Source organism: Pan troglodytes, chromosome 6 (genome assembly GCF_028858775.2).
Source record: "Pan troglodytes isolate AG18354 chromosome 6, NHGRI_mPanTro3-v2.0_pri, whole genome shotgun sequence".
In the NCBI taxonomy this organism is placed as follows: Eukaryota; Metazoa; Chordata; class Mammalia; order Primates; family Hominidae; genus Pan; species Pan troglodytes.
The window spans coordinates 81,107,974-81,134,016 of record NC_072404.2 but is presented as its reverse complement, the minus strand read 5'-3'; the positions used below and the strand labels follow the sequence as shown (position 1 = coordinate 81,134,016).

Sequence of the window (26,043 nt, the reverse complement as noted above, 5' to 3'; positions counted from 1 at the left end):
GATTGGCACAGAATTCTTTGTGAAATATGAGTGCCACAGACTGTAACAGATAGCTTCATGCACACTATGCATTTTATTGGTTTGTTTGGAAAATGTTGGCCATTGAATTATTAATAGGTTTATTTCAAATAGTTTGGAAATTGTTGTACTTTTGAAAACATGCTGTTCCTGTAGAGTTTTTTGATGAGAGTTATAGTTGTTATATATACATAAAGATAATTTTCTTTTCATTTTTAAGTGAGAATTCTTTTTATCCTAAATCTTTTATTATCTTTAAATTTTTTTCTGTATTATTATATGTGCTCCTGAAGCGAGCACTCTTTTTATCTATGATACTTCCATAATAATCTCTTCTATTTATAGCTATTGGTAGTTCCCCACCAGAAAAAAACATAATTCTGGTGATAGAAATTTTTATTTGCTGTTTAGGTTTGTGACTGAATTGTGAGAATTCCGTTGTGATTTTTAACATGTCTCAGATATATATACTAACACGTCTAATATATACTATCTATTTTATTGGTTTATTTTGAAAAACATGGGTATAGAATTATTTAAATATTATTTTATTTATTGAAATATTTATTAACTATATTTATTTATTTAAATATTATTATTACTTTAAATATTATTTTAAATATTTTGGAAGTACTGGTATTTTTGAATAGATGCTGTTTCTATAAAGCTGTGTGATGGGTGTTATAACTGTTGTATACACATACATATAATTTTGTTTTCCTTTTTAAGAGAGGATTCTTTTCATCCTAAATCTTTTACCTTTCAATGTTGGTATCTATTATTACACGTGCTGCTGAAGGGAGCATGGTTTTTATCTATGATACTTAGTTAACATATATATTACATTTATAGCTATGTGGTAGTTCCCCTAAATTCTTGTAAAAATAAATTTTTATTTGATATTTAGTGTATGTTTGAAATGTGAGAATTCAGATGGAATTTTTTATCTTGTTTTGGCATGTTTGTATGTTACTTTAAAGAGGATGTGTGTTCTAAAGGAGGACACGAGCTGTGTGTTTTCAAGAGAACAGTGCAGTGCATCTCTTGGGGAAACATAATAAAGATGAACTTTTCTCACCTTCACAGTGAGTGTGATCATATTGTGGTCTGGATTGATTATTTGCTGTCAAGTGACATTTTTCCTTAATGGGGTTGTGGTTATTTGAACATATTTATTAGCTTTGGAAGATAATCCTGTGCTGTTTTTTATGTAGAAAAAAACATAAGGCTGGGTGCAGTGCTCACACCTAAAATCCCAGCAGTTTTGGAGGTCATGGCGGGAGGATCACTTGAAGCCTATTTTTAATTTTTATTTTTTAAAGAAAAACAACAGAAGAGAAGGCTGATCCCAAGCTACAGGGTTTTTTTGTTTGTTTGTTTGTTTGTTTTGGAGACAGTCTCGCTCTGTCTCCCAGGCTGGAGTGCAGTGGCACAACCTCGGCTCCCTGCAACTTTCACCTCTGCATTCCACCAAATTCTCCTGCCTCAGCCTCCCAAGTAGCTGGGACTACAGGCACCCGCCTGTACGTCTGACTAACTTTTGTAAAAATAGTAGAGACAAGGTTTCACCATGTTGGCCAGGCTGGTCTCAAACTCCTGACCTCAAGTGATCCACCCGCCTCAGTCTCCCAAACTGCTGGGATTATAGGCATGAGCTACTGTGCCCAGACCCCAAGCTAGAGTTTTAAAGCAGGAAATGAGAGAAAGATATTGAGAGAGGAAAACCAGGTGGTAAGAAAACTCTAAAGGTGGCTGGGCGTGGTGGCTCACGCCTGTGATCCCAGCAGGAGTTCGAGACCAGGCAGGAGAATCACTAGCAGAGAAAATGTCTCCCCAACCCCTCTCAAAAAAAAAAAAAAAAAGTCCAGGCGCGGTGGCTCAGGACTGTAATCCCAGCACTTTGGGAGGCTGAGGTGGGCGGATCATGAGGTCAGGAGATCAAGACCACCCTGGCTAATACGGTGAAACCCCATCTCTGCTAAAAATACAAAAAATTAGCTGGGCGCGGTGGCAGGCGCCTGTAGTCCCAGCTACTCCGGAGGCTGAGGCAGGAGAATGGTGTGAACCCAGGAGGCGGAGCCTGCAGTGAGCCAAGATCGTGCCACTGCACTCCAGCCTGGGTGAAAGAGTGAGACTCTATCACAAAAAAAAAAAAAAAAAAAAAAAGAAAGAAATAAAAAAAGAAAGTTCCTGCAACAGTTCAAGCTGTGAAAGGCAGGCACTCTGCCATGCAATTCTTTGTGATTTTTCTTTTTTATTTTTGGAGTCGGGGTCCTGTGCTGTCACCCAGACTGGGGTGCAGTGGTGCGGTCATAGCTCACTGCGGGCTCAGACTCAAGCTCAAGCGATCTTCTTATCTTGCCTTTCTAATTGCTGGGATTATAAGCATGAGCCACTGCACCTGGCCTGTGTGACGTAATTCTGATGTCAACTCCCTGATGTTACATCAAATGCCACAGGTTAAGGCCACCAGCCCCCGCTAGGCTGCCCTCGCTTCAGATGCAGCTGCAAGCTTGGGTGTCCACAGACCGCATGTACTTCTCACCAACTGGCTGCAAATTTGGAGGTTCCCACCACGTCCTCAGGTTTGATAATTCACTATAACAACCCACAGAACTCTGAAAAGCATGATACTTTCTCTTTCTTTATTTGAGACAGAGTCTTGCTCTGTCACCCAGGCTGGAGTGCAGTGGCCACCATGCTTGGCTAATTTTAGTATTTGTATTAGAGACAGGGTTTCGCCATGTTGGCCAGGCTGGTCTTGAACTCCTGACCTCAGGTGATCCGCCCACCTTGGCCTCCCAAAGCGCTGGGATTACAGGCATAGCCACTGTGCCTCGCTGACTTCTAGAGTTTCAATAACAGAGATGTGGTTCAAGAAGAAAAGGGAGACATGTTTTGTAGACAGCAGGAGCTTCATGAAAAGAAGCCAATGAAGGGCAGGATGTGTAGCTGTCTACCTACAGGAAACCAGCCGGGAGCCTCCCCACAGGGACTTCAGCACAGACGGCTGGGAAAATCTGCATTAACCTGAGCTCTGGACCTAAGAGAGGACAAGGCCTTGACTGTTTCTACAGACTCACAAGACGCAATCTCTGCAGTCCATGCCCGTGGTGTGATCTGGGAAACAGGGGGCCTTCTAAATGCCAACAGCAAGGAAATCAAATGTGCAACAGACAGAAATACCGGCATTGACACGGGCCATGGAAAGGCCTAAACAGATGACTGCAGTCCACTGCCAAGGTCATCAAAGGGGTGACTCTGAAATAATACATTTCAGACGCCATGGCCCAAATAGCTGCACGAGGTGGGGAAGTCCTCCACGTGCCTCTGCTTCCTTCAGTACCTCTTCATGAAATAAGCTGAGGTACTTCCCTGGGGAATTTCCTTTCTCTTTCTTTCTTTTGAGACGGAGTCTTGCTCTGTCACCCAGGCTAGAGTGCAGTGGCGCGATCTCGGCTCACTGCAACCTCTCCCTCCCGGGTTTTGGCAATTCTTCTGTCTCAGACTTCTGAGTAGCTGAGATTACAGGTGTGTGCCACCATGCCCAGCTAATATTTGTATTTTTACTCGAGACAGGGTTTCACCATCTAGGCCAGGCTGGTCTTGAACTCCTGACCTCATGATCCACCCATCTTGGCCTCCCAAAGTCCTGGGATTACAGGCACGAGCCACCACACCCAGACTTCTTTTTTTATTTTTTGAGATGAAGTTTCGCTCTTGTTGCCCAGGCTGGAGTGCAATGGCGAGATCTCAGCTCACTGCCACCTCCTCCTCCCAGGTTCTAGTGATTATCCTGCCTCAGCCTCCCGAGTAGCTGGGATTACAGGCACCCAACACCAAACCCAGCTAACTTTTTGTATTTTCAGTAGAGATGGAATGTCACCATGTTGGCCAGGATGGTCTTGAACCCCTGACCTCTAATGATCTACCCGAATTGGTCTCCCAAAATGCTGGGATTACAGGCGCGAGCCACTGTGCCCAGCCCCTCCCATACCTCTTTTGGCCAAGGCAGTACAATTCAGAGAATCTTGCCAGGGAAGACTGGTAAATGGACATCAACATGATGCCTATGGCTCCTGGTGGATTTAGATACCTCCTGGTGCTTACTGATACCTTTACCAGTTACATGGGGGCTTTTCCATGCCAGACTGAAAATGCTGGAGATCACTGATCAACCTTCAACTATTTACTAGCAGAACACTGAGGGGACTCTGCAGTCACCAATATCTCCTATTGCACTTGGATAAACACCTCCCGGGAAATAGAGATGAACAGAAAGGAAATAGTTAAACAAGCAGAATGGCTACATTCCTTCAACCAGAAGGGTCCATTAGTCTGTTTTCACACTGCTATAAAGAACTACTGGAAACTGGGGAATTTATGAAGAAAAGAGGTTTAATTGACTCACAGTTCTGCAGGCTGTACAGGAAGCATGGCTGGGGAGGCCTCAAGAAACTGACAATCACGGCAGAAGGCGAAGGGGAAGCAGGCACGTTTCTGGCCATGGTGGAGCAGGAGAGACAGAGAGAGTGAAGTGGGAGGGCTGCACGCTTCTAAACAACCAGATCCCATGAGCGCTCACTCACTATCACGAGAACAGCAAGGGGGACGTCAGCCGCCACGAGCCAATCACCTCCCACCGGGTCCCTCCCTCAACACTGGGAATTGCAATTTGACATGAGATTTGGTTGGGGATACAGAGCTGAACCATATCAAGGGTAGTTCAACCACTGAGATTGATTGATTGACTGAGATGGAGTCCCGCTCTGTTACCTAGGCTGGAGTGCAGTGGCACAATCTCGGCTCACTGCAACCTCCGCCTCCCAGGTTCAAGCAATTCTCCTGCCTCAGCCTCCCTAGTAGCTGGGACTACAGCACACGCCACCACACCTGGCTAATTTTTGTATTTTCAGTAGAGACGGGGTTTCACCATGTTTGCCCGGCTGGTCTTGAACTCCTGACCTCGTGATCACCCTGCCTCGGCTCTTCTTTTGCTGGAATTACAGGCGTGAGCCACCGCACCCGGACAACCACTGAGATTTAGAAGGCAGTCGAGTCCACTATACCACACCTCACCTGGTTTCTTCCTCTGTTGGGGCCCCTCGTGGCCACTGTTCTGTTACTTTTTGGTCCTATTTATTTAAATGGATGGTGAGCTGTTTGTCCTCCAGGATCCAACACTTCCACCTTCAGCTTGTATTACAACAATACCAGCCTTTCAAGCTACTCCGGGTGACCCCAGAACTCATCTGAACTCAGAAGCCCAAGAGTTTCATTCCTCTCACTTTAGGGGACTAAGTGCCCCTGGTCAGCATGAAGTCGATACAGAAGCATGACCTCCATCCCTAATCCCTCAAGAATGAGGAGTGGAAGGTGTTGGCAGGAGGGTGGGACGCGGTTTGTTAATCTGTAACTGCATCAGACCAAATCTAGTTCAACTTTTTCTTTTTTTTTGATGGAGTTTCACTCTTGTCACCCAGGCTGGAGTGCAATGGCACGATCTCAGCTCACTGCAACCTCCACGTCCTAGGTTCAAGCATTCTGCTGCCTCAGCCTCTGGGGTAGCTGGGATTACAAGGGTGCACCACCACGCCTGGCTAATATTTATATTTTTAGTAGAGACGGGGTTTCACCATTTTGGCCAGGCTGGTCTTGAACTCCTCGACCTCAGGTGATCCACCTGCCTTGGCCTCCCAAAGTGCTGGGATTACAGGCGTGAGTCACCGCACCCGAATCAGTTCAACTTTTATGTAATGAAGTTGTCAGTTGTTTTTCAATTGCCATCGACCCGCAGGTTGAAGGTCATGTACCCTGTGCATGCCCAAGTTAACCAAGCGTGCCACCGTGGAGTGGAACCTAAGAGCTCAGCCTGAAGAGCTCGGACCGATTTAAGAACCAGACACCCCAAGGCAGGAGCCAGGATCCAATCACATTGCGTTTTGGTGTCACCCCATGGCAGGATCCAGTCAGATCACACCTCCCAGCATTACTTTATTGCAAGATCCAATCAAATCACACCTCATTACCCTACGCTTATAAAACCTGACATAGCCCCCAGCTGTGTAAGGGAGATTTGAGTACTTCCTCCTGTGTTCTTGCTGGCTGACTTACAAAAAAGCTTTAAAAAAAAAGCCGGGCGTGGTGGCTCACGCCTGAAATCCCAGCACTTTGGGAGGCTGAGGTGGGCAGATCACTTGAGATCAGGGGTGCAAGACCAGCCTGGCCAACATGGTGAAACCCCATCTCTACTAAAAATACAAAAATTAGCTGGGTGTGGTGACACACACCTATAATCCCAGCTACTTGGGAGGCTGAGGTAGGAGAATCACTTGAACCCAGGAGGCGGAGGTTGCAGTGAGCCAAGATCACACCACTGCACTCCAGCCTGGGCGACAGAGTGAGAAGACTCCGTCTAAACAAAAAAAGTTAAAATTAGCACCGAATGCTTTACAAGTAAAAAAAGTTTTTAGCTGCATATGTTTAAGTAACTTTTTAGATTATAAGAAATATGCATGCAAAATGGAAAGGCACAAAGAAGAGAGCAAAAAGTGCATGAGATCTCACATCCAAGGATAACCGCTGAGAACATGGAAGTGCTGACTCTTCCAGTCTTTATACTATACACATTTAGGCCCGTTGTTTTGTTTTCATAAAACTGTAAGCATATGATATAGACAGTTTTATAATCTGCTTTTTAAACACAACAATTATATAACATTTAGCTGTTTTCATTTGCATTCAAATTCATAAGGGTTCCAGTAACTCATTTATCAGAAAACCAAGAGAAATATTCTCATAAAAATATAAGTACATAAGGTCAGGCATGGTGGCTCACGCCTGTAATCCCAGCACTTTGAGAGGCCGAGGTGGGCGGATCACCTGAGGGCAGGAATTCGAGACCAGCCTGGCCAGCCTGGACAACATGGTGGAACCCCGTCTCCACTGAAAATACAAAAATTAGCTGGGCGTGGTGGCGCGTGCCTGTAATGGTAGCTACTCAGAAGGCTGAAGCAGGAGAATCGCTTGAACTTGGCAGGTGGAGGTTGCAGTGAACTGAGATCGCGCCACTGCACTGCAACCAGGGCGCCAAAGTGAGACTCCATCTCAAAAAAAGATAAAAATAAAAAATAAAGAAAATGTATATCTATGTATATATATTTTTCCAGACAGGGTCTTACTCTGTCTCACAGTCTGAAGTGTAGTGACGCAATCATAGCTCACTGCAGTCTCAGGTTCCTGGGCTCAAGTGATCCTCCCACTTCAGCCTCCCAAGTAGCTGGAACTACAGGTGCATGCCACCATGCCCAGTCAATTTTTTTTTTAATTTTTCATAGAGACAGAGTCTCACTATGTTTCCCAGTCCTAATAAACACTATGTGATAAAAAGAAAAAAGTAAATCACCCTGAAGTTAAGTCTTTAATGAGAAATGCAAATAAAGCATTTCACAATAAATTAGGGGAAGAGAATCAACTGAAGAATAAACATCTTTAGTAAAATCTTTTGCTCATGTGCATTAACCAATACTCTTGAAAACCGAGATTAATTTACTGTACCTTCTTAATATTCCTTTGAAATTCCTTATGGCGCACAGGTAGCGTAGAAAATAACTGCTTCACGCTGACTGTGGTCCCTCTGGGGTGGGGGTAGGGGGTTTTCTGGATGATTTTCCCATCGTGATCAAACACCAGTCGAGTCCCAACCTTCGCCGATACGTGGCAGGTAGAAATGGTGACATCGCTGTGAGAGAATACCAGGCATGGTGTGTTCAGTGAGAGATCCGTGATGTTGGGCACTGACTACTCTTTTCTTCACTTGCTTTTCTCTCAAAACTTTCTTAAAAAGCTGATGATCCCTCTGAGATAACTGAGATCTAACAGTTGAGGAGTCATCATAAAATCTAAGGTTTGGCATCTAAAAGACAGTGAGACAGAGAGCACTAAACATGCTTTGTTTTGATAAAAACTTTGACTTCGTTTTTCAGGTTGAATTGCAAAACCATAAATGATCTCAAGATTTATTGATTCTCAGAGATTTGTTTTGTTATTACTCTTCAAACAAAAATTTTTAAAAGAATTTTTTTAAAGAATTTTTTAAAATTTTTAAAATTTTTTTTTAAAGAATCCAAAAGATATTATAATTAAAATGTATATGTAGGGCAGGGTGCGGTGGCTCGTGCCTGTAATTCCAGCACTTTGGGAGGCCAAGGAGGGCAGATCACTTGAGGCCTGGAGTTCCAGACCAGCCTGGGCAACATGGCAAAACCCTATCTCTATTAAAAATACAAAAATTAGCCAAGAGTGGTGGTGCACGCTATAGTCCAAGCTCTTCAGGAGGCTGAGGCACAAGAATCACTTGAACCTGGGAGGCAGAGATTGCAGTGAGCTGAGACTGTGCCACTGCACTCCAGCCTGGGTGACAGTGTGTGACTCTAAAAAAAAAATATATATATATATATGTATGTATATATATATATGTGTGTGTGCGTGTGTCTGTGCGCATGTAGTTATTTATAAAAATTTAGTATCTGTGCTGTAATTAAGTAGTGCTTTGGTGAAATGTTTCCCTAAAAATTGATAATGAAAACCAATGGTAACTATCATTTATTACCTATATGTTATGTTCAAATTGAGAAGTTACTGTTCTAATAAGGGTAACCAATTTTTTTAACAATACTATTTGCTTCATTTCATTCATTTATTGCTCACATTTCAGAAGTACTAGGACTTAGATTGGCAGTGAGACAAAACAGAATTCAGAAGCTAGAAGCTGAGATATTGAGACAGAAAATTGTAAATAATAATGATTCCAATTAATTTCCAGAGAGGTTTTTCTAAGGGGTCAAGTGAATGGATAAAAATATTTTATCACCTCAGTGCACAAAGTGAGCTCAGAGCTTCCCCCCGAAAGCCAAAAGTTTCAACCTGAGGTACGTCGGCAAACTCTTGAATCTTAGATGTGTGATGTTTCAGAGCTGAAAGAGAGTATAAAGTAAGGACTAAGATATTTCAAGTGCTATAACAATAAACATACATGATATCTAGTAACTGGCTTTAAAAAAACTGTTTTTGTGTTTCCCAAGACAGTGTTACTCAAAATTCTAAGACATGTGGCCCAATTATTTTATAATAGGATTAGAAAAAGTTAACTTACTTAAGCCTTCGAACTTTTCTTCTTCTACCCCACATCCATTGCCTGAAACTTCAATGAGATCCACTCCATAGTCCTTAAGCTTTAGATCTAGAAAGTTTAAAATATTTATATATTTATTAAAAATGGACCCATGCTATCAGTTTTTATATTGATATTATCTATAACATGTGCAAATTTAAGTGTCATAACTAGACCTTTAGTTAAACATACTAGTGTCATTTTGTATATTTCACTTTTATAAAGTTCTTTCTGGCTATTTACTAGCCCAGATTAAATAGTTTAGCATTTTCTTTCTTTCCTCTTTTTTTTTTTTCCCTTATGCTAGTCAAGTGAAGCAGTTGGAGTGGAGAAGGAACAAAAAAATCTGTAACTGGTTGTGATCAATTAGTTGTAAAGACCGTTGCACTTTGACCAGCCTTTCCCTTTGAAAGAAATAATTTTAACATACCCAGTAAGGAGAACGGGGGCCGGGCGCGGTGGTTCATGCCTGTAATCCCAGCACTTTGGAAGGCTGAGGCAGGCGGATCACGAGGTCAGGAGATTGAGACCATCCTGGCTAACACGGTGAAACCCTGTCTCTACTAAAAATACAAAAAATTAGCCGGACGTGGTGGCGGGCACCTGTAGTCCCAGCTACTCGGGAGGCTGAGGCAGGAGAATGGCGTGAACCCAGGAGACGGAGCTTGCAGTGAGCCGAGAACGCACCACTGCACTCCGGCCTGGGCAACAGAGCAAGACTCCGTCTCAAAAAAAAAAAAAAAAAAAAAGACCAGGCAAAACAATAGTATTCAAGAATACATATTTAGGTGAGATAAATGATGAAATTATTTTATTTTATTATTTCTTTCTTGAAGACACCACTGCCACCCAGGCTGGAGTGCAGTGGTGTGATCATGGCTCACTGTGGCCTCCACCTTCCAGGTTCAAGTGCTCCCCTGCCTCAGCCTCCTGAGTAGCTGGGACTACGGGGCACAGACCACCACACCCAGCTAATCGTTTTTATTGTTTGTGGACATGGGGTCTTGCCACGTTGCCCAGGCTAATAGATAGTGAACTTATTTTAAAGGAGCAAGAAAAAAATGTCCATCCGCACATGAATGGATAAAGAAAATGTGATATATACATACAATGGAGTATTTAATTCAGCCTTAAAAATAAGGAGATCCTGTCACTTGTAACACTATGATTGAACTTGGGGATGTTATGCTAAGTGAAAGGTCAAGGTGGGCGGATTATTTGAGGCCTGGATATATGGGATCTTGCTAGGCTGCCCAGGCTGGTCTTGAAGTCCTGGTCTCAAGCAATCCTCCCACCTTGGCCTCCCAAAGTTCTAGGATTACAGGCGTGAGCCACCATGCCTGGCTGACCCTCACCTATTTTTTTGTTGTTGTTTGAGACAGGGTCTATCTCCATCTCCTCGGCTGGAGAGCAGTGGCTTGATCATGGCTCACTCCAGCCTCAACCTCCTGGGCTCAAGCAATGCTACCACTTCAGCCTCCCGAGTGGCTGCGACTACAGGTGTGCACCACCACACCCTGCTAATTTGTGTATTTTTTGTAGAGATGAGGTCTTGCTATGTTGCCCAGGCTAGTTTCAAACTCCTGGCCTCAGTCAATCCTCCCACCTTGGCCTCCCAAAGTGCTGGGATTATAGGTGTGAGCCACCACCTCTGGCCAGCTCCCACCTGTTGATCAAAGGAGCATCAAAGAATTTGCAGCCTCCAGAAGGAGGTCATTTCCTGCCTCTGAGTCTCAGTTTCCACATCTATGAAATAAAGTTAATGATCCTTCACTCCAGGGTTGTCGTGAAGGCTAAATTAAGTTGTATTTGGAAAAATATGTGGGGCACAGTAGGTGTGTTTCTCACACCCAGAGTCAGAGTGTTTAGCAGAGGGTTAGTAGTTGCCTCCAGGGCATGAAGGGCTCTTCCTGACCCTAAGTGTGAGGAACGCTTTGGGTTAAAAGATTGTACTTTTCTGCGTTCAGCTGAAAGGTGGAGGGCTCAGTGAGGTGGCTCACACCTGTAATTCCAATGCTTTGGGAGGCCGAGGTGGGAGGATCACTTGAGCCCAGGAGTTTGAGAGCAGCTTAAACAACACAGTAAGACCTTGTTTCTACACACACACACACACACACACACACACACACACACACACACACACACATTAGCCAGGCGTGGTGGCATGTGCCTGTAATTCCAGCTACTTGGGAGGCTGAGGTGGGTGGATTGCTTGAGGCAAGGAGTTTGAGACAAGCCTGGTCAACATAGTGACACCCCATCATCCCCCAAAATCATTTTTCTTTGTTTTAAGGCAGAGCCTCACTCTACTGCCCAGGCTGGAGTGCAGTGGTGTGATCTCACCTCCTTGCAACCTCTGCCTCCCGGGTTCAAGCGATTCTTGTGTCTCAGGCTCCTGAGTAGCTAGGATTACAGGTGTGCACCACCATGCCTGGCTAATTTTTGTATTTTTAGCGGAGATGGGGTTTTGCCGTGTTGGTCAGGCTGGTCTTCAACTCCTGGCCTCAAGTGATCCGTCTGCCTTGGCCTCCCAAAGTGCTGGGATTACAGGTGTGAGCCACTGTGCCCAGCCACAATAAATCATTTTTTAAAGGTTAAATTTAACCTCATTTAAGTAATACATATAAGTCTCATCGAATAATTGAAGCCAGTTTGTGAGGTAAAGTCTAATATTATGTGCATTTTAATTCTTAGCGTTTAATTAAAGCCTCATAAGTACAAATAAAAACAGGACTTGCTATAACAGGTTGCCACCTATTTTCTTTAAAGATGACGAGCAGCATCTTATTTGCGTTAACACAAGTCATCCACATAACAAATATAGATAAGAAAAGTGGCCAGGTGTGGTGGCTCATGCCTCTAATCCTAGTACTTTGGGAGGCCGAGGCAGACAGATCACTTGAGGTCAGGAGTTCGACACCAGCCTGGGCACTATGGTGAAACCCCATCTCTATCAAAAATACAAAAATTAGCCCGGCATGGTGGTGGGCACCTGTAATCCCAGCTACTTGGGAGGCTGAGGCAGGAGAATTGCTTGAACCTGGAAGGCGAAGTTTGCAGTGAGCCAAGATCATGCCACTGCACTCCAGCCTGGGTGACAGAGCGAGACTCTATCTCGAAAAAAGAAAAAAGAAAAGAAAAGAAAAGAAAAGTAAGGCACTTAGAGGGTAAGTGGCTTCACTCGGTACTAAGTAGGGGAGTGTGGATTTGAGCCAAGCTGTGGGTTCAAACCACATCAACACCTGCTATGCCTGACTGCGTCTCCACGCTGCTGGGAAGGTTGACTGAATCTGCCACTACCTCCCTGGGGTGCATGTGCTTACCAAACCATTGCATTATGTAAAAGGCCGTGCTGTAGGTTTTTAGTTTTTTAATTTTTATTTTTTTGAGATAGAGTCTCACTCTGTCACCCAGGCTGGAGTGTAGTGGCATGATCTTGGCTGACTGCAATCTCTGCCTTCCGGGTTCAAGTGATTCTCTTGCCTCAGCCTCCTGAGTAGCCGGGACTACAGGCCCACACCACCACGCCTGGCTAATTTTTGTATTTTTAGTAGAGACAGGGTTTCACCATGTTGGACATCATGGTCTCGGTCTCTTGGGCTCATTATCTGCCTGCCTCGGCCTCCCAAAGTGCTGGGATTACAGGTGTGAGCCACCGTGCCTGGCCTCTAGTGACCTCATTTTAACTTGATCACCTCTGTAAAGACTCTGGTTCCAATAAGGTCACCTCTAAGGTCTGGAGGGTCATGGCTTCAATACACGAATTAGGGGTGGGGGGCACACCATGCAGCCCAGAATACTAGCGTATCTGGTTATGTTAAACTTGCTATAGCCACAGTCTCGCTGACTTGGATATGGTACCATGGGAAGGGCCCTTAAAGATCATCTTATCTGGTTGGGCTCAATGGCTCACGCGTGTAATTCCAGCACTTTGAGAGGCCAAGGCAAGAGGATCGCTTGTGACCAAGAGTTCAAGACCAGTCTGGGCAACAGAGCAAGATGCTATATCTACTACAGGCATGCACCTGTAGTCTCAGCTACTTGGGAGGCTGAGAGAAGAGGATTGCTTGAGCCCAGGAGGCAACAGAGAGCTGATTGTACCACTGCACCCCAGCCAAGGCAACAGAGACCTTGTCTCTAAAAAACAAAAACAGGCCGGGTGCAGTGTCTTATGCCTGTATTCCTAGCACTTTGAGAGGCAGAGGCGGGTGGATCATTTGAAGTCAGGTGTTCAAGACCAGCCTGGCAAACATGACAAAACCCTGTCCCTACTAAAAAAATACAAAAATTAGGCGGGAGTGGTGGTGGGTGCCTGTAATCTCAGCTACTCGGGAGGCTGAGGCAGGAGAATCGCTTGAACCTGGGAGGCAGAGGTTGCAGTGAGCCGAGATGGAGCCACTGCACTGCAGCCTGGGTGACAAAAGTGAAACTCTGTCTCAAAATATTAGGAAAAAAAAAAAGAGAGAGCCTCTTTTCCATCTCCCCGCCACAGAGTTGTCTTCAGTAATTTCATTCCCTTTTTTCCTGAGGATTCACTGGGTTTCTGGGTCCCAGAGGGGAAGTTCTCTTCAAGGTACAGAAACCACGACTCCGCAGAGAACCGCAGAGACGGCAGCATGACCAGACCCCGGACAGGTGTGGAGAAGCTGCTGGGCTGAGACTTGGGCTGAACTTCCGCTGCAGGTCGACTTATTCCCATCAGCACCAAAGCTGCTGGAGGGGGTCATCCACTAGCAAATGAAGGGGGGGGCGCGGCTTGGAGGCTGTTTCAGAAGGCCCCACCGAGCCACGGACTCAAGGCCTGGCCACAGCCCTCCCAAGCGAGGCCCAGATCATATTTCACCACGCTCAGAAAACCTTGTCAGCTCATTTCAGTCCACAGTGACTTTGCTTTCTTTAGGATCTCTCTTGCACTGTCCAACTCAGAGAATTTCAAATCTGAATGGATTCCAATGACGGAGCTAAATCAGGCCTCACCTCAGTTTTTAAATTACAATCAATAGGGCTGGGTCCCAGCATCTGTGTCTTAATGTTCCTCCATGTGATCCTCATGCTGAAAGGCTGGTATTTGAGAATCCCTTTTTTTGGGGAGTGAAGGGTTTTTTTTAGAGAGAGGCCTCACTCTGATGCCCAGCCTGGAATGCAGTGGTGGATCACAGCTCACTGCAGCCTCGAACTCCTGGCCGCAAGAAATCCTCCCACCTTAGCCAACCAAAGTGTTGGGATTGCAGGAGTGACCGCTGTGTCCAGCCAGGAAAGCCCTTCTGTTTCACTTGAATGATATTTCTGCAGCATACCTACAGCCATTGTTGTATTAAACGGCATCATTGCAGGAAAAGAAAAGGTGAGAGGTGACTGTTTTGCTTTTTTCTGAACATATCAGACCAAACCTGGGCTGTCTGGCACTTTTTTTTTTTTTTGAGTCGGAGTCTCACTCTGTCGCCCAGGCTGGAGTGTAGTGTCGTGATCTCGGCTCACTGGAACCTCCACCTTCCCGGTTCAAGTGATTCTCCTGCCTCAGCCCCACAAGTAGCTGGGATTACAGAAGTGCACTCCCACGCCCAGCTCATTGTTTCTGTATTTTTACAGAAAAACAGACAGGTTTCACCATGTTGGCCAGGCTGATCTCAACCTCCTCACCTCTGGTTATCTGTCGGCATCGGCTTCCAAAAGTGCTGGGATTACAAGTGTGAGCCACCGCACCTGGTTTGCCCATTTTTTGACAATGTATCAACATCATCTAAGATGGGCACTGCCTCAGTGTAGTGTGTCTAGACAAGGTGGCCGGAACAGAGAGGAATATGCATACCAGGCTTAAAGACGGGTTAAATCAGAGCTTTTCATTCCACAAAAGAGCAATTTTAATGAGGTCAGAACATGGATGTTCTAATATTTGAAAGCCTGTTAACTAGGAGAGAGAGAGAGTAAAGTGATTTGTTGTAGGAGGACACACCCAGCTCTGACGGTTTCAAGCGTCATGAATGCAAATTTGAACTCCAGAAAAGCAGAGCTTCCTAACAATGGGACTTCCACAGCAATGGGATTTCCTTCCGCATTCAGTTTGTGCCTTTCCCATGAGCGAGAGACTCCTAGGAGAGCCGCAGCCCGTTAGGAAGCCATGTGGGAACTCATCCACAGGTTCTCTTTTTTTTTTTTTTTTTTTTTTGACATGTAGTTTTGCTCTTGTTGCCCAGGCTGGAGTGCAATGGTGCAACCTTGGGTCACTGCAACCTCCGCCTCCCAAGTTTAAGCCATTCTGCTGCCCCCGCCTCCTGAGTGGCTGGGATTACAGGCACCCACCACCATGCCTGACTCATTTTTTGTATTTTTAGAAGAGATGGGGTTTCACCATGTTGGCCAGGCTGCTCTTAAACTCCTGACCTCAAGCGATCCACCTGCTATGGCCTCCCAAAGCGCTGGGATTACAGGTGTGAGCCACTGTGCCTGGCCGGAACCCACAGGTTCTTTGGATGGTCTCTGAATGTCATGAAACTCTTTTATATTTAATTAAAAGAATTTTTTTGACACAAGGTCTTGCAGTGTTGCCCAGACTGGAGTGCGGTGTCATGATCACAGCTCACCGCAGCCCCTAACTCCTAGGCTCAAGCAATCCTCCTGCCACCTCAGTCTCTCAAGTTGTTGGAACACAGGTGCCAACCATGACACCTGGCTAATTTTGTTTTGTTTTGTTTTGTTTTGTTTTGTTTTAGAGATGGGCTCTTGCTATATTGCCTATACTGGTCTTGAACTGCTGGCCTCAGGCAGTCTTCCTCCCTTGGCCACCCAAAGAGATGGGATTACAAGCATGAGCCACTGTGCACAGCTGAGATTTTTCGACTTAGTCTTTTTGTACACCCAGTATCTTATAGAATATCCATAATATAGATTCATAAATAAACCATTTCCTTCAATGGTATAAATAAATAAACCACTGCCAAAAATGGTGGAATTTTCTGAGTTAAGAGCAATACATATGATACAAAACTTGATATATAGAGTTTCTTAGCCAAACTGGAGGGGCTGGCTTTAGGTGATCCGTGGACTCCCTGAAATTGGGGACACCATTGGAAATATGTGTGAACTCATGGGCAGTTTCCTATGATTTCCAGTCCTCAAAATATCTCTTGGACTCAAAGATGCCTTAGGGCAGAGGACGCGTGTACCCCCAGTACAGAATCTCAGACAGTGAATGTCAGTAGACATTCGGCAGAAAAGCTCTGCCAAATTGAGTGCTCTGATGTGACTTTTTCATCAAGTCAATGTTCCTGGGATCTCTTGTACATGGTAATCTCACTCTTGTAAGGTTTCATCGTTTCTGCTTACCCTACTTTTCTTTCCCATCCTGATCCCTCTCCCACCAGACCGGACTCTGAAACGGGCATGTACAGAGAAGAGGAGACCCCAATACGCTTCAAGCTTTGAGCGGAGAGGACACAGCCTCTGCTGGGACAGGGAACAGAGGGATGCGGAGACCCTGAAGATGCTTTTGGACAGTGGTCTGAGGTTGGGACAGTGGCAGGAGATACCATTCACCCAGGATCTCCAGGACAAGAGATCAGCCTGGCAGTTACATGTGTTTTTGTTCAAACTAGTTGCCAGGTTGGCATGAACGATGACATCAGAGATTCCGACCTTCCTGATTGGAGGGACCGGACTCTGTCGGCACCTGGCAGTTCAGTTGGACAACAGTAACTTCTCAGAGCTGTTCTCCACTCCTGACTTCTCCCAGCCTCGAGAATTGATAACACACTCTTCTGGATCCCAGCAGTGTCCAGAAGAAGACCAAGGACAGAACAGAGACTAGGTTCGGTGAGATGGGACAGATTTTGGGAAAGATCATCATGAGCCATCAACCGCAGCCCCAGGAAGAGCAGAGCCCCCAGCGGAGCACCTCAGGGTACCCCCTCCAGGAGGTGGTGGATGATGAAGTGTCGGGACCATCAGGTGAGGGGACTGGAGGAAGAAGAGGTGGCATACGATTGACTAAGACGAAGGAAGGGGGCCAGGCGTGGTGGCTCACCCCTGTAACCCCAACACTTTGGGAGGCTGAGGCGGGCAGATCACCTGAGGTCAGGACTTCAAGACCAGCCTGGCCAACATGGTGAAACCCCATCTCTACTAAAAGTACAAAAATTAGCCAGGCGGTAGTGGTGTGTGCCTATAATCCCAGCTACTTGGGAGGCTGAGACAGGAGAATCACTTGAGCCTGGGAGGAAGAGGTTGCAGTGAGCCGAGATCGTGCTACTGCACTCCAGTCTGGGTGACAGAGTGAGATGCTGTCTCAAAAAAAAGAAAGAGGAAGAAAAAAAGAAGGATCAGAGGTCAGGAAGGAGAACCTGGGGAGGGTGTGTGGGAAGAATGGAGAAATTCAGGCTGGGTGCAGTGGCTCACACTTGTAATCCCAGCACTTTGGGAAGCCAAGGCAGGCGGATCACTTGAGGCCAGGAGTTTGAGACCAGCCTGGTCAACATGGTGAAACCCTGTCTCTAGTAAAAGTACAAAATTGAGCTGGGCATTATGGCAGGCACCTGTAATCCCAGCTACCTGAGAGGCTGAGGCAGGAGAATAACTGGAATCCGGGAGATGGATGTTGCAGTGAGCTGAGATTGCACCACTACACTCCAGCCTGGGTGACAAAGCAAGATTCTGTCTCGAAACAAAAAAAAAAGAGGGATTCAGAGAGCCAGGGACCAGGGAAGGATATGAGGCAGTGTTCTGAGGACAGAGAGAGGAAGAATGGGGAGGGGAAGGAGTGGCACATGGGGTTGAGCAGAGGAGAAAGTCAGAAAGGTGGCTTGGAGAAGCCAGCAGTCTGCGAGGCTGGGGAGGATGGAGAGTGGTTTGGGGTTTGGGGTCGGGGTCTAACGTGATCAGTTGCAGAAGCATTACACGGTGGCCTGGTTTCTTTACTCAGCCCCTGGGGTAGATCCCAGCCCCCCACGTAGGTCCCTTGGCTGGAAAAGGAAGAGGGAGTGTTTGGATGAATCTGACGATGAGCCAGAGCAGGAGCTCGCCCCTGAGCCTGAGGAGACCTGGGTGGCGGAGACGCTGTGTGGCCTCAAGATGAAGGCGAAGCGACGGCGAGTGTCGCTCGTGCTCCCTGAGTACTACGAGGCCTTCAACAGGCTGCTTGGTAGGAGGACACCCCAGAGAGCACCTCCAATCCTGTTCTTTCTAAAGAGGAAACTTCCAATAACCACACTTTTCCAATGGGAAAAATATGCCCCAGTGGGTGAGCTCTCCATGCGGGAGGACTCTGAAGTGATCACTCATGAGGGACACTTAGGAGACAACAGAGGATTAGGTAGACTTGATAAAGGTCGGTGCTTGGGATAAGAAAGCTTGGTTTTGGGCCAGGCGCTGTGGCTCCCGCCTGAGATCCCAGCTCGTTGGGAGGCTGAGGCAAGAGGATTGCTTGAACTCAGGACTTTGAGGCTGCAGTGAGCTATGACTGCACCACTGCACTCCAGCCTGGGTGACAGAGCAAAAGTCTGCGTCAAAAGAAAAACCAAGGCTGGGCACAGTAGCTCATCCCTGTAGTTCCAGCTACTCGGGAGGCTGAGACAGGAGAATTGCTTAAACCCAGGAGGCAGAGGTTGCAGTGAGCCAAGATCAGGCCAGTGCATTCCAGCCTGGCCCACAGAGCAAGACTCTGTCTCAAAATAAATTAATAAATAAATAAAAATAAAAATCAAATAAAGAAAAACAAAATCAAAAAAGTGGTTTCAGCTGTGCCCTCTGAAACTTAATGTTTCTTACTGACTTTTCTAAACCTAAGTGTTTCCATCCATAGTGAGGGATACCAAGGCCATGGTCACACCCTGATGTGTGACTGCCTCATGAGGAAATGATGGGAATTCCTTTATGACTCTGCAGTGGTCCCTCCGTGTCTGCTGGAGGGGGTCCTGGCTGATTCCCAGCTCTACATCCTGTAGATTCTCACACCCAGGGCCTCCTTCGGCCTCTTCTCAGGGGAGTCTCAGAGCAGGAGCCTCTCTCCCTTGCCCAGTGAAAGTCATTCTCCCCTCTCCCATCCACCTCACCCGCGGCCACAATCCTGAGACTTTCCCCCGGGAGGCACACTTCTCCTCACTGCCCTGCTGCTCCCACGGAAACCCTGTCCTGCTTCTCACGCTGATATCTGCTCTCTAATCACAGAGGATCCTGTCATTAAAAGATTCCTGGCCTGGGACAAAGATCTGAGGGTGTCGGACAAGGTAAGGTTGTTCTCTATGTAACTGTGTTCCTGTTCTAACGCACGGCCAGGGGGAGGGCGCAGCTTCCAAACCCACAGTTCTCCCTCCACCCCCTCCCACCAGATGCTCCTACAGTTTTTGTTTTTGTTTTTGTTTTTGTTTTGTGAGACACAGTCTTGCTCTGTTGCCCAGGCTGGAGGGCAGTGTCTCGGTCTTGACTCACTGCAGCTGATGCCTCCTGGGTTCAAGCGATTCTCGTGCCTCAGCCTCCAAGCAGCTGGGATTACAAACGTGAACCACCACGCCTGGCTAATTTTTGTGTTTTTAGTAGAGACGGGGTTTTGCCCTGTTGGCCAGATTGGTCCCGAACACCTGACCTCAGGTGATCCACCCGCCTTGGCCTCCCAAAGTGCTGAGATTACGGACATCAGCACTGTGTCCGACCAGCTCCCATGGTCTTGAGTCTTGGCACCCACACATTTGTTTTTCTGAGACAGAGTCCAGCTCTGCTCCCCAGGATGGAGTACAGTGGCATGATCATAGCTCACTCTAACTCCTGGGCTCAAGCAATCCTCTTTCCTTAGCCTCCTGGGGAGCTGGGACTAGGCACATGCCACCATGCTCAACGAATTTTTGAAATCTTCGTAGAAACAGGGACTCGCTGTGTTGCCCAGGTTGTTCTCCAACTGTTGGGCTCATGTGATCCTCCTGTCTCCACCTCTCAAAAAGTACTGGGATCACAGGCTTGAGCTGCCACTCCCGGCTATTCTTTGTCTTTTTATGATTTGTCAGCATCTCCCTCAGGACTCTGCTGGTCTCTTGCAGAGTGAATGAGTGGCCCCTGCCTCTCCTATGGGTCCTTTGGGATCTGAGCCCTGGGCCACAGTCTGGCTGCAGTCCTGAAGCTCCGGGGCCCTCTACTCTCAGCTCCTTGGGACAGTTCTCTGCCTGGCACACAAAAGACCCTCCTGACACCAGCCGACCTAGACACACCCCCTCCCAAGATCCCATCGGAGCCCACCATCCTGGGAGCATCACCGAAAACCCTTCCTCCGGCTTCTCGGATTTGCATCCGACCTTCGAATACCCCTCCACCCCGCAATTTCCACATGAGCACAGTCACCCCAATGCTGAGGTCCCTTCTCTGATGGGCAACCCCTCCCCAGACCCCCATTCCACTATCTCCACAATCTTCCTCTCCCAAGATGTGACCTCTCCCTCTCTGTGTTCCTTTCTCTCCATCAGTATCTCCTGGCTATGGTCATAGCGTATTTCAGCCGGGCCGGCCTCCCCTCCTGGCAATACCAACGCATTCATTTCTTCCTGGCTCTGTGAGTGGTTTGCTGCCTCCTATCCATCAATATCCAATGCCCTGGGACAGCGGGGGAAGTGGGATTGCAGCCTTTCTTTTATTCTTTCACCTATTTGTCCTCTTTATTCTGTGTACAAAAAAGACAGGATTATAGTATCTTAGACTGTTGTCTCTAAAAAGAAACTCAGGCTGGGCGTGGTGGCTCAGGCCTGTAATCCCAGCACTTTGGGAGGCCGAGGCAAGCGGATCACCTGAGGTCAGGAGTTTGAGACCAGCCTGGCCAACATGGCAAAATCCCGTCTCTACTAAAAATAGAAAAATCAGTCGGGCATGTTGGTGTGCACCTGTTATCCAAGCTACTTGGGAGGCTGAGGCAAGAGAACCCCTTGAACCCAGGAGGTGGAGGTTGCAGTAAGCTAAGGTTGAGCCACTGCACTCCAGCCTGGGCAACAGAGTGAGACTTTTTCTCAAAAAAAAAAAAAAAAAAAAAAAACAGGCAAACAAAACAAACTCCAATGCCAGTGTACAAATAAAAGAGTAAAACAGGCCAGGTGCGGTGGCTCACGCCTGTAATCTCAACAGTTTGGGAGGCCGAGGTGGGCGGATCACAAGGTCAGGAGAGCGAGACCATCCTGGCTAACATGGTGAAACCCTGTCTCCACTTAAAAAAAAAAAAATACAAAAATTAGCCGGGTGTGGTGGCGGGCGCCTGTAGTCCCAGCTACTCGGGAGGCTGAGGGAGGAGAATGGCGTGAACCTGGGAGGCGGAGCTTGCAGTGAGCCGAGATCGCACCACTGCACTCCAGCCTGGGCGACAGAATGAGACTCCGTCTCAAAAAAAAAAAAAAAAAAAAAAAAGAACAAAAAACAAAAGGAACCATGAACCGCTCCTAAGGGGAGAAGAAAAGGAGCGGAGCAGCGGACATGACACTTCCCCCAGCAAGCAGACGTTTCCGGTTCTTCTCTCTCTCTCCTTCCCACATCAACCGCAAAAGCCATCAACCTCCTCCGGGTTCCCGTGACAGAGGTCACAGTCTAGGTCCCCCTTGCATCACTCGAATCCACTGTCAAATGCTCCCTGCTGGGGTCTCCTGGAGTCTCTCCCCAAGCCAAGGGGCTTCCTAGTGCAGCCTGAACATCTTTCCAAAGCACGACAACCTCACCGCCCACCTGAACAACTTCCTTAGCTGATGTCTTTCTCTATCGAGGCCAGGGTCCACAGTGCCAATTCCACCCTCTCTACAATCTCTACAACCACACTGGCTCGCCATCTTGGTGTTTCCTGGCTTGGCTTCACTGCTCCTTCCAAATGCCCTCCACTTGACTTTGCATTTGTGTTTTCTGTCTGGGTGTCCCGCACACATGTGGTTCTGAAGGGAAGGACCCATTCCTTGAAGTCGGTTCACCCTACAGCCTCTGTGATGCCTTCCCTCATCTTCCAACTTCTGCATGCCCGTAGCTCACCAGTTACATCCTATTATAATGTGACATTGGGATTAGGTCATCTCCCCTGATTACTCCCAGTCCCATTTGACTAGATGCCTGTAGAAGGCAGGGTCCTGGCAAAATATCAGTGTATTCAATTGCTTTTTTTTTTTTTTTGAGACAGACTTGCCCTGTCCCCTAAGCTGGAGTGCAGTGGTGAGATCATAGCTCACCGCAGCCTCCATATCCTGGGCTCAAGCGATCCTCCCACCTCAGCCTCTTGATTAGCTCCGACTACAGGGCTGTGCCACCACACCTGGACAGTTTTTATTTATTTATTTATTTATTTATTTATCAAGACAAGAGTGTTGCTGTGTCTCTCAGGCTGGAATGGAGGGGCCCAATCTTGGCTCACTGCAACCTCCGCCTCCTGGGTTCACACAATTCTTATGCTTCAGCCTCTTGAGTAGCTAGGACTAATGGGTGTGCCACCGCACCAGGCTGATTTTTGTATTTTTAGTATAGATGGGGTTCCTCTGTGTTGACCAGGCTGGTCTCAAACTCCTGGTCTCAAGCAATCCACCTGCTTCAGCCTTCCAAAGCGCTGGGATTACAGGCATGAGCCACCGCGTCTGGCGTATTTTTTATATTTTTAATAGAGACGAGGGTCTTGCTATGGTGCCCAGGCCTGTCTCAAACTCCTGGCCTCAAGTGATCCTCCTGCTTCGGCCTCCCAGTGTGCTGGGATTCCAGGCCTAAGCCACCACTCTTGGTCACCAGTTGGGTTTTTGTCTCCATCCTGAAGGAGTGGGAGACGCCCTTCATCAGGTCTCTGTCCAGCAGAGCCCTCCTGAGGAAGGTGTGGCTCTCTGCAGGGTGGGTGCCAGTCCTGAGCTAGGGACCGTCCCTTACCTTCCTCTCTGGGAAGCTGACCTCAGCCGGAGGTCTCTCCTGGTGGTGCCTCTGAGCAGCAACCTGATTTCTGTCCTCAGCTATCTGGCCAATGACATGGAGGAGGACGACGAGGCCCCCAAACAAAAGATCTTCTACTTCCTGTACGGGAAGACCCGCTCTCGCATACCCTTGCTCCCTAAGCTTTGGTTCCAGTTATGCCGTTACATGAACCCGAGGGCCAGGAAGAACTGCTCTCAGATAGCCTTGTTCCAGAAGCGTCGGTTCCAGTTCTTCTGTTCCATGCGCTGCAGGGCTTGGGTTTCCCCGGAGGAGTTGGAGGAGGTGGGTGGGGCCTGGGGAGGTGGAGGATGTGGGGAGGAATCGGGTGGGCTGGAGGCTGGACGAGGGGAGAGAGGGGTATCCTGGGGAGTCCCCGTCTTCTCAAAGCGCGTTTGTTTTTCCAGATCCAGGCTTATGACCCAGAGCACTGGGTGTGGGCGCGAGATCGCGCCCACCTTTCCTAGAGCTCCAGGGACCGTGGAGGCCTGAGGTCATCGGCCTGAGAGAAGGTACATCTGCATCCTCCGGGGTAAAGGCAGAATATTGGGGTCTATTTCGGAAATCCAAGGAACCCAATTGCTTGATCTGGCTTCAAGCCTGGGCAACGTGGCGAGATATCCCCTCTCCACAAAAATACAAAAATTAGCCAGGCGATGTGGGAGGCATCTCTACTCCCAACTACTCAGGAGGCTGAGGCAGGAGGATCGCTGGAGCCTGGGAGGTCGGGGCTGCAGGGAGCCCTGATCCTGCCACTGCGCTCCAGCCGGGGCGACAGAGTGAGACCCTGCCTCAAAAATAATCATAAATACTGAGTTCGGGGAGGTTCATTATGATTGACGCACTTGAGTTACCGATTTGGGTCGAGGGTTCAGTGAAGCTTTGGTTTACATCTTGTGCAGCTAACCATGTTGAGCACAGAGCATGAGACTTTGTCATGAGGAGGTAGGATTATGGATTAGGCATCTGGACTCGTGGTTTGTGATGTTGTCACATTAGAAACAGATCTAGCACGGTTACAAGTTTAGATCTGAAGTGACACAAAAGGCCCCAGCTGTGATGAAGTCCAAAGCCACATTCTCTGAGGGTGCCCTACTCCCTGGGAAGACCCACCCAAAGTCCTTGCTATGAAGCAGAGCACTGGGGCTGACCTTGGGTGTATTAAGTTTTGGAGTCAGGGTCACCAAAGCGTGAGTTTCACGGTTCAACACGATGGTTCAGAAGCAGGGTATAGAATGAAAGGCAGGAGATAAAATTGCACTTCTCAATTGCTCTGAACTCTAGCTAGACTTGACATGGGACGTGAATAACCTTCCTGTCTAGAGAGCTGCCTCCTTGAGGTGTGACATTGTCTCTCTCACTTCCAGAACACCGGACCCAGGGGAGATGTGGATTTTCAGCAGGAACTTTATTCCAGTGCTAATGGCAGACATCAGGAAGGAGGAGAGGAACCATTTGTGCAGATCATCTAGAAGAACCTGGACCATTCTTGACAGAGCTGAATACAGTGATCACGTTGTCCTCCAAGGAGCAGGGGTGGGGTGGGGTACTTCTAGGAGTCCTTGGAGAAAAGTAAGAAACCAGGAGTGTTTCCAGTTCCACCCTTTCCTGCGGCACCACCTCCCTTTTTATATTGCTGAATGCCAACCTCCCTGGGACGGAACCTGGAGGTCCTGTTTCTTACGGACTTGCTTGCCACAGTCCAGGAGCATTTGAAGGCACAGTGCAGGGGCTCAGATTGGCACAGAATTCTTTGTGAAATATGAGTGCCACAGACTGTAACAGATAGCTTCATGCACACTCTGTATTTTATTGGTTTGTTTGGAAAATGTTGGCCATTGAATTATTAATAGGTTTATTTCAAATAGTTTGGAAATTGTTGTACTTTTGAAAACATGCTGTTCCTGTAGAGTTTTTTGATGAGAGTTATAGTTGTTATATATACATAAAGATAATTTTCTTTTCATTTTTAAGTGAGAATTCTTTTTATCCTAAATCTTTTATTATCCTTAAATTTTTTTCTGTATTATTATATGTGCTCCTGAAGCGAGCACTCTTTTTATCTATGATACTTCCATAATAATCTCTTCTATTTATAGCTATTGGTAGTTCCTCACCAGAAAAAAACATAATTCTGGTGATAAAAATTTTTATTTGCTGTTTAGGTTTGTGACTGAATTGTGAGAATTCAGTTGTGATTTTTAACATGTCTCAGATATATATACTAACACGTCTAATATATACTATCTATTTTATTGGTTTATTTTGAAAAACATGGGTATAGAATTATTTAAATATTATTTTATTTATTGAAATATTTATTAACTATATTTATTTATTTAAATATTATTATTACTTTAAATATTATTTTAAATATTTTGGAAGTACTGGTATTTTTGAATAGCTGCTGTTTCTATAAAGCTGTGTGATGGGTGTTATAACTGTTGTATACACATACATATAATTTTGTTTTCCTTTTTAAGAGAGGATTCTTTTCATCCTAAATCTTTTACCTTTCAATGTTGGTATCTATTATTACACGTGCTGCTGAAGGGAGCATGGTTTTTATCTATGATACTTAGTTAACATATATATTCCATTTATAGCTATGTGGTAGTTCCCCTAAATTCTTGTAAAAATAAATTTTTATTTGATATTTAGTGTATGTTTGAAATGTGAGAATTCAGATGGAATTTTTTATCTTGTTTTGGCATGTTTGTATGTTACTTTAAAGAGGATGTGTGTTCTAAAGGAGGACACGAGCTGTGTGTTTTCAAGAGAACAGTGCAGTGCATCTCTTGGGGAAACATAATAAAGATGAACTTTTCTCACCTTCACAGTGAGTGTGATCATATTGTGGTCTGGATTGATTATTTGCTGTCAAGTGACATTTTTCCTTAATGGGGTTGTGGTTATTTGAACATATTTATTAGCTTTGGAAGATAATCCTGTGCTGTTTTTTATGTAGA

At 46.5% G+C, this 26,043-nt stretch overlaps 2 protein-coding genes across 18 annotated transcripts in view; one reads left to right on the top strand and one right to left on the bottom strand.

The window, feature by feature from the left end:
• Window positions 1–26,043, bottom strand: part of LOC751032 (uncharacterized) — a 341,389-nt gene that overhangs the window by 252,136 nt on the left and 63,210 nt on the right. For all 16 annotated transcript variants that reach the window (XR_010158493.1, XR_010158494.1, XR_010158496.1 and 13 more), the window contains exons 11-12: window positions 7,576–7,759; window positions 4,430–4,518 (exon numbers count right to left, since the gene is read on the bottom strand). Coding sequence is in view for 10 of the 16 variants with exons in the window: in XM_063814431.1 (XP_063670501.1) it covers window positions 4,430–4,518; window positions 7,576–7,759 (273 nt within the window). In the remaining 6 variants the exon portion in view is untranslated. The remainder of the gene's footprint in view (window positions 1–4,429; window positions 4,519–7,575; window positions 7,760–26,043) is intronic.
• On the top strand, window positions 16,557–25,056 carry LOC129135502 (speedy protein E12-like). 2 transcript variants are annotated; one of them, XM_054655748.2, is made up of 7 exons: window positions 16,557–17,134; window positions 18,105–18,323; window positions 19,349–19,407; window positions 20,632–20,717; window positions 23,116–23,359; window positions 23,482–23,586; window positions 24,442–25,056. In XM_054655748.2, exons 1-6 carry the CDS (start codon window positions 17,005–17,007, stop codon window positions 23,539–23,541), a joined length of 798 nt encoding a protein of 265 aa, XP_054511723.2. In that variant the 5' UTR covers window positions 16,557–17,004; the 3' UTR covers window positions 23,542–23,586; window positions 24,442–25,056. The 2 variants fall into 2 exon arrangements, with proteins under 2 accessions (XP_054511723.2, XP_054511722.2); XM_054655747.2 differs by having other exon boundaries at window positions 23,482–24,459.

What these genes read in the sequence shown, in the direction of transcription:
- LOC129135502 (XM_054655748.2), top strand. Translation starts at nt 17,005, where the DNA reads ATGGGACAGATTTTGGGAAAGATCATCATGAGCCATCAACCGCAGCCC. An exon ending in TGAAGTGTCGGGACCATCAG is followed by an intron (nt 17,135 to 18,104) that starts GTGAGGGGACTG and finishes TTCTTTACTCAG; the next exon opens with CCCCTGGGGTAGATCCCAGC. An exon ending in CCCCGGAGGAGTTGGAGGAG is followed by an intron (nt 23,360 to 23,481) that starts GTGGGTGGGGCC and finishes TTGTTTTTCCAG; the next exon opens with ATCCAGGCTTATGACCCAGA.